General features: G+C 37.4%; 1 protein-coding gene across 3 annotated transcripts in view; it reads right to left on the bottom strand.

Moving 5' to 3' along the window:
* The window catches only part of LOC124298928 (secreted protein PRY1-like), a 56,343-nt gene that overhangs the window by 41,800 nt on the left and 2,071 nt on the right, over positions 1–12,472 (bottom strand). For 2 of the 3 annotated variants that reach the window (XM_046751604.1, XM_046751605.1), the window contains exon 2: positions 9,886–9,984. In XM_046751604.1, coding sequence (XP_046607560.1) covers positions 9,886–9,984 — 99 coding nt within the window. Of the gene's footprint in view, positions 1–9,885; positions 9,985–11,027; positions 11,069–12,472 lie in introns of those variants that run through there. The other variant, XM_046751608.1, reaches the window with a different exon arrangement.

The following is a 12,472-nucleotide window of genomic DNA, read 5'->3' as shown; positions in this document are numbered from 1 at the left end:
TTCGAAGTTTCGATTTAAAAAATCGCAGTTAACGGAAACCGATGTGCGTTTTTCAAAATCGGAAAAACGATCAAACCTGACGAGTTTTCATTGCAAAAATTTGAATCTACGATATCGACGAGTAAGTCTGTTATTCTGTAACCGAATAAAAGTTCCAAACTTAATTTTCGAAGGTTATCACCAATTATACCTAGAGTTTTTCTTGAAAGGACCTGCTCGTAGCGCTCGCAATTCAACTTGCTTGATTTTGATTGGCTGACATCCATGCTCGCAAGAAAAAAAATAAATTCCCTAGAATCGACCGCTTGACAAGTGACAGTCAACCATAACCTCTCGCCTATTAAGATCGGCCGGTTCACGGCGTCGCCGCCACGATCCATTACGTATCCGTCAGTCTGCCTACCGTACCTGGTAACTTTTTTTTCCGAAGTCGGCTACGCTTATAAACTAGGCAAGTTGCAACTGTCGAGAAGGTTCTTCGAAGAAAAATTCTCGGTATCCGCAGCAAGAAAAGCGTTGCATTTAGTGATGAAAAAAAATTCCTATCCAATTTTTTAATCCAAGAATATAACCTTGACGTGACGTGAAAACAAAAGCCTGACAGCCTGTCCGGAGTGCTCTGAGCCTCGATATTCGTACAATCAACTGAAAACGATCAGACGATCATTCTCTTTTCGGTACCATATTGGAGAGCCTCGCCCATATGCCGAGTGCCGTGAAACACTTTGTCGATAAAAACGCGACGGTACTGATATCCGTAAATAGAAGACGGGAAAAAATGTTACGATCACGCTCGTAGACTGAGGTCAAGCTCTGTGACCTCCGTAACGATTGTTTCACGAATTTTAATCACGGAATACGAAAGTTTCTTATATCATCCGTTCGTCGCACGCGCCAAGTGTCGTTGCGATGGTCACAACTGTACAGAATCGTCAAGGTTTTTGACGACCCTGTGATTAACCTACCCATAATGCATGACCAGCTGCCGAAAAGGCCGTGTGCACGATTAATACTCTTAGCCAATAAGTCTGCAATATCCGGCGTTAAGACATAATTTAGCTATTTATTTGTTGAATTATGCTAATCAGTTGCGGTAGGAAATTTGAGAAACAAAAAGAAAATTTTACTCACATGAAGAATGATCAGCGCCAACTTTCACCGATTAAGTTCCTCTTTTCACAGAGTATACCTAATCTAAAAGTCTATTGCCGATTTGGTAATTGACGTCAACGGCGTGGAGTTAATTATCAACTACTACCTTACGAACTGCTGAACTTGTCAGGTTAGATTAACTTTCTCCGTTCTTTACGGGTTTATTTTGGTAACCAAATCACACATCTTTTATGAAAAATACCCCAAGAATGATAATCCATCGATTTTCCACTAATATCATTAAAATATGAAGTACATTGTGCACTAATGAGGCAAATGGAAGGTTTTGCTTCTTCGAATTGTGTAGGCACTATGATTCGCCATGATTGTTCACGCTTCATGCTTGTTAGCTTGCAGTGGTTGATTTATTACGAGGAATCGATGTTGTTTTCCGGGTATATAACTTTGCGAGGAAATTATACGTTGCAGATTTTTGAACAATTTACAGATTGTGGGTAACGTAAATGTCACTACGATTCACCGATACTTTTGTCATTCGAAGAACACGTGATTCGAGATCACTAATATTGAGTTCAAAGATTTTTCGATCTTCTTGAAATAAACGCCTCGCAGAGTTTATAAAAATGATAGAACAATAAAGATGTACAGCTTAAAAGTAATCAGTTGCACCAACGGCAGAGTTCCGTCTAAATTGTAGAAAATAAAATCATGTACCTTTCAGTTTAGCGAGTTTGATTATAATCTGTTTGAATCGTGTATACAGAGATACTTTGCCTCGTGGTCGATTCTAAACAAAAACCACCATTACCAGCGGTTCGTGGTAGGTACACGCAACCTGCAACCTGCAAGTCTTAAAATAGCTGGTTATTTTTATAGAGAACAGTATAGAAGTTCTCAATTACGTTCCTAGACCGACGGAGGCTAGCAAGGATGTAGAAAACAGAAATAAAACGAGTGCGAACGGACGAAAGAACACGACGAGTATAAAAAAAAAAACCACATGAAAATAAAATGTGGAAAAAAGAGAATCGAAGAAAAACATCACTCGAGCAGTCATTCTAGAGCGGAACTACGTGTAGGCTGGCGCTTCCTGTGCGGAGTGCCGAAGCGGGCACGTTTCTTTCACCGCAAGCTCAAAGCTCTACGCGTATAGCGCGTCGTCGCGAGTGTTTTGTTTTGACGGAATAGAACTCCTTAATGTCGTGAGTTTCCTGAAGGCGTGCGCGCGCCTTAATGTAAAACGGGTGAAAGTTCTTCCTCTTTGGTAGCGAGCGACCGATCAGCTGGTCACTATTTGCAATCAACGCGATCACTGATCGATTATCCGGTTTTAAAATATGGTTGTACGATCACTATAATTATGCATTCCAGAATTAACATCTGTCATCGTTTTCGAAATGATGAATAATCACCGTGGACATGATTCAATTTTCTAATTAATTATGCTACCGGGCTAAAAGTATCTCAAACCGATTTATGGTTCGATGGAAATACCTCGGATAATGAAGCTGATCATAATTTTTTAACACTGCTAATTATGCACATACGATTCCAGCTGCCAATTTTTTTTTTATGATGACAAAACCAAGTCGTTTCTCTGGAATTCAGCCGTTCCGTTATCGTGAAATAAGGTGAAAAACTTCGAGGAGTTGGTAATCATCGATATTTTTCTATTTTCATCGATCAAGATCGAAATCTCCGGTGACACGTGTGCACTGCAGGGAAGGTTCGATAAATCTGAATCAATCTGAGAGCTCGTTATATTTACAGTCCGCTTCCAATTTCCTGCATGCTCGTCGTTTCTCTCTAGTCACCGGAAATTGATGATTGATCGATTTTCACTAAGCTGCATATTTTCATAATAAACAGTACCTTGTAGGTATATAATTAGACGTACAGCAGGTGACTTGTACGACAGTTTGTCTGCTTCACGTTAAAAACTCTTTCAGTCATTATCCTAAAGTATTTACACTTGTTTACTTACAGATTGAAAAGAATTTTCTGTGTTACTTGAAGTGTGTGCGCATAATTTGAATGGCCGATTTGCTTAATAGGTTGTTAAGTAGTCTAATAACTATCTGCGTGGAGATAATTGTATGATAAATATTCTTAAACACTCTGATAATCGCTATAAAGAAAGCGGTTTGCACTCAAGCGACGTTCTTACACGGAGTAACAATTAATTTTCCAACATCCTGATGCCGAGTACAAGCTGCAATTCACCGTTCTCTACCAATCGCTCTTCGACCGAAATACCTCAAAGAAGCGAACGTTAAACCGAGCGATGGCTGTAAATCGAAAGAAGTTAAAAATGTCCCAAAGAAATCATTCATTTAGCGAAAAGCAGTCGAGTAGGTAAATTTGAAAAGATAGAAACAAGAATTAAGTAACAAAGCCGGATAGAACAAAGTAAAAAAATCAAGTCACACCATCGCAAAACCACCAGAATCATCATTCGTTTGACCACGTAACTCGTCGCTATACTTTTCGAAAGATATAAATACCGGTTGGTATAACGTTACAGTGGAGAATTAGGCTATTGAAGATATTATGTAATTTGGAATGATTGGCTCAAGGTCATTCGGGGGCCTGTGGTTGTACCAAAGACGCAATAGATCGGTATGAAAGAAAAAAATAGAAAAGAAAGAAAGAAAGATAAAAATTCCCCCAACTCCGCTGCCTCTATTCATCCTTTTCCTTATCGGCAATGACGATGATGAATGTACTCGATCATTGTACCCAGCGGCGTGCGTGGTTTGAGTAATGCTGCCTGCATTGTCGACCGGGTACATAAATTTTTTACAACTATATCAACAACATACTTCATTGCTCATTCCGCTCTGGTACACTTGACAATGGCCTCCTTCGCCACCGATAGTCTATGCATGTACAGTATTCAGGTATACACGATTGGTGTCAATAGCATAAACGCACGCTATCGCAAAACGTCTAGTAAAACCGGACACGTACTTACCTGATGCTCTGTACCTACATTTTTACACCGGACAATTGCCGGTCTGTGCGATGCAAACCGTGTAATGATAAAACGTTGCACTCGGTGTGCTTTTATCACGGACACGGGATAGATTTTGCGGCAGAAAACAGTCGCGTTTTTCCAAGTTTAAGCAATTAAGTTTTCGGTTAATATATGTATAATTGTCTATCCGAAGAAGCTGTGACGATTTGAAGAAGCCCGCCTAACTCAAAGTACAATTTTACTGATTTAGTAGGTAAACTCACGGGTGAAGCCTTGACCTTACTTGCGGTTACTTTTACGATTTCCGTCTTCGCGATTCCTCACTCTCAACTCCTTTGACGACGACCGAACCATTGACATGCATCTAATCGGTACAAATATGGAGTTTGGTCTTCGAAAACTCAAAAGTTTATCAATTCTCGATATTCGTCGTACTAAATAATAATAAAAAAAAAGAAAAAAAAATACCTATCTTGTACAAACAAACCAGGTCAAAGTAATGAAACGTTGGATGCTCGTGATAAGTTTCTTACATCTGTACATTTTATTTATACACGTAATATATACATTTACACCGAAATAATTTCAAGGATTTGACAGCATTATTATACCTTGTCTTCTGTCACGGAGAAAAGTTGATGAAAAATTGTTTTTTGATCGACGAAATTGTTCGATATTTTTAAGCAAAGCATGCAATCGGTGAAAGTGCAGTACGAAGCCTTTTCGAAATGTTATTCGCGACGCGGTCCTAATCGAGGACTCGAAAAGGTCTTCCAGTTCTTGGTTGGCACTGCGACTCGCCGAAGTCGCGTTCTCGATTCTCACCACGGTGGGCAATTAGTGTTAATTTACATATCCGTAAGCCGCAGCCTCGTTAATGCGACTGCAGAACGCGTACACATGCATGTGTAACGTAGGTACACCCTACAGAGCTTACACGCATCATCTGGCATCAAATGACACAGTGTCACCATGCAGAGATGGAATATTATACATACGTGAGTTGAAGACGGTCTGAAAACAATCTCTCCCCTTGTCTCATGACCCACAAAGACTCCTTCGCTTCCTTTCGCTTCTTTGCATGCTCTATGTCTCATTGCAATATTATATATAGGTATATGTATACGTACAATACATAAATGTAATGCAGAGTTTAAGTTAAATCCGCTTTCCTTGTTCGAGGGAATTTCCTGAGAATTTTTATAATATATGCTACCACATTTACGTACATGTACATGCATGGAGCATTCCGCGTAAGACCAAGATGTCATCGACCTTTTTTGATTTCTTTCGGTCGAAAATAATATCTCTAATTTTTCGAAATTTTTCCGACAATTTGTGAAAGTGTGGTGATCTCACGAACTGACAAAATATTTTTCACATGAAGTTGAATGTTTTTAACATCGACGAAACTTTTTTATAAAATCAGGGACTCGAAAACACGTCGTTTTGTCGCGATTAGAAATAAAAAAATGGAATGAGAGTGATGAATGTTTTTTTTTTTTTGTATTGTTGTTTTAGGAAACAAATAAAAATTTTATTCATTCTGAATGGTGGTTTCTTGTAGTGAAAAATAAAATAAAAAAAAAAAAAACTTGGCCTTGGTAAAATGTGTTTTTAGTTTAAATCATTAATCGATTTTATTCAAGGTTCCTCTACTGATTGAGTTTTTATTACTTTTCTTCGAATTGAGCATTGTTTTCTTCGTTTTACTCTTGAAACAAATAGAAAATCGAAGTTTAAGAGAACCAAGTTTTTTTTTAATTACATTTCTGACTACAAGAAACCATAATTAAAAATACATTCCAAGAAGAAAAAAGAACCAACATACTTAGCACTTTTACCTCATGTTGAAACTGTGATATAAAAATGTGTTTTCACGTCCCTGATTTTACAAGAAAGTTTTATCGATTTTAAAAATGTCCATCTTCGTATCAAGGATATTTTCTCAGTTCATGAAGTCACCGCACTTTGAAAAAAATTTCAAAAAACTAGAGACATTATTTTTCACCGAAACAAATCAAAAAAATTCCCATGCAATCAGAATCCCTGGGGATCGGGCCAATGATTCGTAGCTTTGACGTGGAATGCCCCATACGTACATATGTACAGCGCGTAAGTGTACTGGTTCGAAAACACCGATGTCCCACTTCTGATATTCGTATAGCAGCACCCGCACATCGGTGCAGGCAATTACCGTTCCAATCATCGAGTTATTTGGTTGAATTTAATTAAGTGCTCCGAAAGGGGTGAGGTACGAGAAAACAGCGTGTTTTTTTCTATCCTCTCGGTAAAAACGAACGAGTGAAACGTTACTTTAAACGACTCCGAATGACACAGCGATGCAGACGTACGACGGTATGGACTCACAATCAAGCGACATTAGTGAATTCTTATAATTATACGTGCGGAGCAATTAAGAGAAAGCACAATTGCACATCGGGTCGCCGATTGTGCGATTGGTTTTTCCAGTTCCTAGCAGTTCGCTGCAGACATAATGAATCCCGCTTCTCGCAGGCGTCTCCGAATACATGATTATACACGGTGCTGTTCCTTTTTGCCGCACATTTTCACGAAGCTGAAGAGAATTCTAAAAATACATTTTACCGCCTCATTTCGCTCCGACGTAAAATAATAAAAAAAAAAAATATCACAAAAAGTAGAAAAATTCCTCTTTCCGGTTGTCGCGATGAGAAACTGAAACTTTACCGCGTACCAACCATACGTTATTCAATTCGTGAAAGTATACCGGGACAATTTCTTGAAAGTTGAAGATCAACCGCGCATGCGCCAAATAATTCAATCTCATTGGTCGGCGAAATCTTCCCGCAGCGATATTTTCGTTTGCGATGCAGGCGGGCCAACGTACGCAAAATCTGTACAATTGAATTTTCAAACAGCATAAGCATTAAATTCCGACCGTTCTTTGAAGCATCAACTTTCCGACCCAATAAACAATGCTTCCCAAACCTTTCCGAGTCATTATCTCAATTATTTGAGATTCTAACCTCGAAAATTCGTATCAACTACATCGCCGCTAGAAAGAGTTTGACAGCTGAAAACTCAGGATGGCCAGCCTGCACGAACAGCCGATAAAACTCGCGCATGCGCAGTTGATTTTCAAGTTTCAAGAGGTTGTCCCGGTATATCGGCGGGTATTGCTCTTGGACACTGCACAATTTGACACTTAAAAGTTCAAGTGAGGTTTCAAGTACCGACGCAACGTGCAGGCCTGGCTTTTGTGTCTGAAGCTGCAGCCCTGCAGTTGCGACAATTGACAGGTCACCATGGGAATGTTGAATAATGCAACTACCCACGCAACATCAACACGTAAGCTGCTAAAGTGTTCAATTTTTGTTCGATATCCCGAATGGATATGGGATAAAATTTTATTTTTGCGATCCATTATTTCTGGCATTAATTTATTTCAACTAAAAAATTGCGAACGTGTCGAGTTTAGTGGAAGAATTTATACGTGAGCAAAAATTTAGACACTTACACAAACAATGTACAATGTTAGGTATACGTGACACTTCCGTATGCCTTATACATTATACATATATACTCCATACTCCTTTCGGGACGTTAATCGTCATTGCAAACGAAAGTAGTTCAGCTTCGTATAAATTCTTGAGCGTGACGATAATGACAACAATTAAGAGCCCGATGTGCATATAAGTGAGCGGAGAACAACGACCATGTTGATTTTTTTTCATGCTCCCTGTGTGAGCATTTGGTCTCTGAACCCGAGACAACGAGCTAAAATAAATAGTACGAACAACTTTGAATCTGAGTTGATACGGGACGCTTTCATACACAGGATATCTGGCAAAGTGAAACCGATCCGTTCGCCATCGTTTCTCTATTTCTGTTCTTAATTTACATGTACATGCATACGTCTTCCAGCGAATGAAAGCTTATACGGTAAAAGAACTTCGAGGAACAATTGGTTTTGTAAGCTTCGTGACATCTTATTAATCAGCGTAGGACAAGTAACTCTCTCTTATCGTTAGCTGAATAATCCTCGTGAATGTCGCTTTCGAGATTTATACATCGTGCATTGCGTATTGTAGCTATGTTTTACCGACGTTTTTCATACACTTACACTGCACGGATTAGGATCAACTTACTCCGATTGACGTCATTGCTTATTCTAAACGGCTGTGTTAAGATGTTGGTTAGTTTGTAGTTTATAGTTCTCTGGACTTTATTTTATCACGAGATAGTCACACGTTTAGGATTTATTAAATTCGGATTTCCGTAAGCTAAGAAGATTTTCCTAGAAACGTGGAAAACGAAATGTAAAAATTATCACCTGGTGTCTACACATCGACTTTGCATTAAAAATCGCTTGAAAGTAGTTGAAAATCTAATCGATTCGTTCAATTTTATTCCATGATAATTTATTTGGTTCGGAAGTCTACGTTCTTTACAATCCCACCAATACACTTTTTCTTATCAAGTTGTTATCGGTGAAAATTCGATTGTTCAAGATTGCGCTGATGTTGATTTTAATTAAAAAACAGAATCATCAAATATCTCTTTCAGCGGATTTATAAAAAGTAGTCTTCCCAACAAAATAAACTTCCATCGTAGAACGAAATCGAATTAATCCAATAGATTTTAAACCATGTCAAAGTGATTTTAAATGAGAATTGTATACGTTTTCATCTACAAGCTTGGTATTACTTTTTTTCTGAAATTTTTAGAAAAATAATCGTAGCTCAGAAATACGTAAATTTCATAAATTCTCAGTGTTCGACTATCTCGTAATCAAATAAACCACAAGGCATTGTCAAGTGGAGTGGGTGTATATCAATGATCCGATCGTAAAGAGCTCTTCGATCATTCGGTAGACTAGTTGTACTCACATTAGCCTATTTTATCAGATAAAAATGTATACCAGTTCTGTATCTCAACTCCAAATCAAAAAGTGACATGAATGGAATTATTGTGATTGTGTTTCGATTAGTAACAAGTGATGATTCATTCCCATTTTTTATAGTATAATTATCTCCTGTAATATACCCAATGTCGTTAAGGTTTTGGGAATTCTTGCTGAGGAATCGATCGGTCATAACCATTATTGTGACTCAATAAGTTGAAACTAATAGTTGAGTAAAAATAGGACTGAATCAAAAATATTCGGGATATTGCTGCATTTTTTGTACAGGAGCTTTCGACTCTCAGGAACTCAAATCTAACGTCATTTTTGAGTTGCATAGCCGGCGTTTTGAGAAAACAGCTAAATTTGACGTGTTTTGCGTTTTCCCCAAACACTGCTATCGATAGATGAAAAACAACTTGACCGTCGTGTAGAACGGAAAATTCTACGTCGAATTATGTCCTCATACGTTGGAAACAGTCGAATTGACCAATTAAGAAATAAAAAAAAAAATTCTCCTTATCGACGACATCTGGGGAATTTTGGTGAAATAATTTCCTTTCTCTTAATTTGTTATTTCGACTCCGTTTCCGACATATGAGGACATAATTCGATGTAGAATTTTCCGCTCTACACGATGGTCAAGTCGTTTTTCATCTGTCAATAACAGGTTTTGAGGAAAACGCAAAAAACGTCAAATCTTACTGTTTTCTTGAAACGCCGGCTACGCAATTCAAAGTTCAACTTCAGATTTGAGTTCTTGAAGGTTGTAAACTCCTGTACACAAATCGCAGCCATATCCCAAATGTTTTTAATTCAGACTTATTTTGACTGGACTAAGACTGATCAGTTCCACAGATCCACAGAGTGTATCAGATACAGTGTGAATGACATCTGATTGTTTACTCACTCCAAGTCCAGGTCTTCAAAGACATCAGAGAGGCAGGAAGCGCTGTCGAAAGATTCGGAAACGAACGACGATTGGGCGTGATAAACTCTGACGCCATTTCTGAAACACATAATTACGATACAGGAATTGATAATAGATATTCACTATCAGACATGAATTGAAGTGACTTGAATTGCACCAAGGCGTGGACGTTATCGTTCAATAACGTCATCTGCCGAACGAAACTAACTTCTTCGACGACATGAGATCTCAATTCACGAGTGTATCAGATGTTACGTAAAAATTAGCCGGCATGAAACGACCTCGTTGAGGTCGCGAATTTTCTTGGTGCTCGTCAATAGCGTATGTGCACAGCTGTACACGTGTCTTGCCTCGCGAAATTTCGCACGCGTGTTCATAAACGGATTGCCTATAAGGCTCCGGTTCGGTCTCTTGGTTTGACAGATTTTTCTATCGAAGTGACCAATGACGAAAAATTTGTAGTGTAAAAATTTTATGATTATAACGTGTCGGGTGAATATTTAAAAATCTAACGAACCATAAAGTAATTGGTGACTTATACCACCATGGCGCTCTCAAAAAAGTTTGTTTAGGTTAAAGCAAACATTCTGTCAAAACATGGGTGTTTTATATTATGTGAAAGATCGCAATGAGTTGATTCATATTTTCATAATCACCCGATATTGAGGTGAATTTTCGATAACGTTTGTATGTTGATTTATGAAGCAGAAGCTTATGTATTCTAACTTGTATAAACGGTCCGAGGAATAGATTCGTCGAAGAGTATTTGTAAGGAAATTTATCTATATCAAAATAACGAAATATAATTCTATCAAACTGAATGATACGCCTACTACAATTACTTCAAAGAATAATATGTCGATGATCTAGTTTTTTTCAGGAGGAATTCACCTCTGTAAGATTCTAATGCTTCAAACACATCGGGAAAAGAGTTACGAGTCGATGAAATCAAACTCAATTTACTTTAGCGTCAATTTTTTTGCCTTTATCTTCTAATTTTCCTTTTTTTCCTCACAACAATATAAATAAACTTCGAAATAGTCGAAACACAGCTTTCTAAAGCTAGTAAGAAAATTAACTAATAAAAATAAGGAAAAAAAAACAAACTTAAATATACGTACAGTTATCGGCTGACACGTAGGACTGGCACTTGTCACGCGTGAGTACGGAGAGCGCATTAAAACGCCAACGCTTAATAAACGGATAAGGTTATAATATATATGCTACATGTCAACCATGCTATGTTGCACGTATATTCGTAAAACTGGTGTGGACGTCCACCCCTGCTGCTATATTTAGATATTACACAACATGTGCGTCTGCAGATTTAATTGAGTTTAATTACACCTAAGCATTGCAGGAAGGACTATGAGTTTTTATTAATTATTTCCTCTAATTATGCATTAATGGTTAAGTTATCGTAATCAAGTGCGCCAGAGTTCGTTAGCTTTTGATGACAGTCAATTTACTGTTGAATGATCGTTTTCACCTTGTTCACCGTTTTATTTGTATATTTCAAAGCGTAAATCTTAAACAAAAAACTTGGTAATCGACAACTTTGGTGCTAGATTGAATTGACGGACTGATTTTATTATCATTATATGTATATTGTATGTACAATTTTTTTTTTCTCACGTAACAAAGTGTATCGTTTAGATAATTCGGATAAGTTACAACATATTAGGTTCGTCAATGAATTTGCCACAACTGGTTTGAGCATAGATCCGTCATTTGACTCTTTGGTTGATTAAAAAACCGCTGACAAACATTGAATTTCCTGATAAACGAATCAGTATTGTTAAAAATATAATTCATATAATTGTAAGGAATTCATCGGTGAACAACATGAATGAGCTGTTTATCTTCACAGAATCTTGATGCGCGTATCAAACGGTTCTTTTTATCTAGTCGTTCTGAATAGTGTTTATAGAAGCGCACCAATCCCAATTCAATGCGAAACTTTTCGAGAAATTGTAAAACGATTAATTGGGACGAAAGGATTTAATGCATTTCATCTAAAATTGTCAACAATGGGACGTTTTCAATCCAGATTTGAGACGTCTTGTTATTGTTCTACGACTCTATGACAACCTTTGAAACAGACTGTACGCCTGACGCAGCGATGCCTGACAATGAAAAGATAAAAAATAATAAAATTACTTCCCGGAAATTCGTGAATATTATGTATGTTACATAATATAATTATGTATAGGAATGTAGAGTTCTTTCAAATCAAGGACCCTGGAAACCTCAATTAATCCTATTTATTTTTATTTCTGAGATTCTGTTACACTGTATGAGATTATCTCTTCTTTGATTATCATTTTCAAAATTTTTTTATTAATTTTTTCTGTACCGGGGTTCTCGACAGTAAAAATTTTTTCCTTTGATCGAAAATCCTTCAAAGAAAGTAAAAAAAAATCTCGTAATAGACTTTGACAAATATCATAACAACATCCTTAAGAGTAAAAAAAAACTGATACGAATCGTCAAGTTCAGATATAGATTTTTCCATTTTATATAATCACCCACATATTTATTTTGGAAATAAACGAAGTCTTAGGAA

Source organism: Neodiprion virginianus, chromosome 2 (genome assembly GCF_021901495.1).
Source record: "Neodiprion virginianus isolate iyNeoVirg1 chromosome 2, iyNeoVirg1.1, whole genome shotgun sequence".
Taxonomy (NCBI): domain Eukaryota; kingdom Metazoa; phylum Arthropoda; class Insecta; order Hymenoptera; family Diprionidae; genus Neodiprion; species Neodiprion virginianus.
Note: the sequence above shows the minus strand (reverse complement) of the source record. Positions and strands in the feature narration are given on the sequence as shown.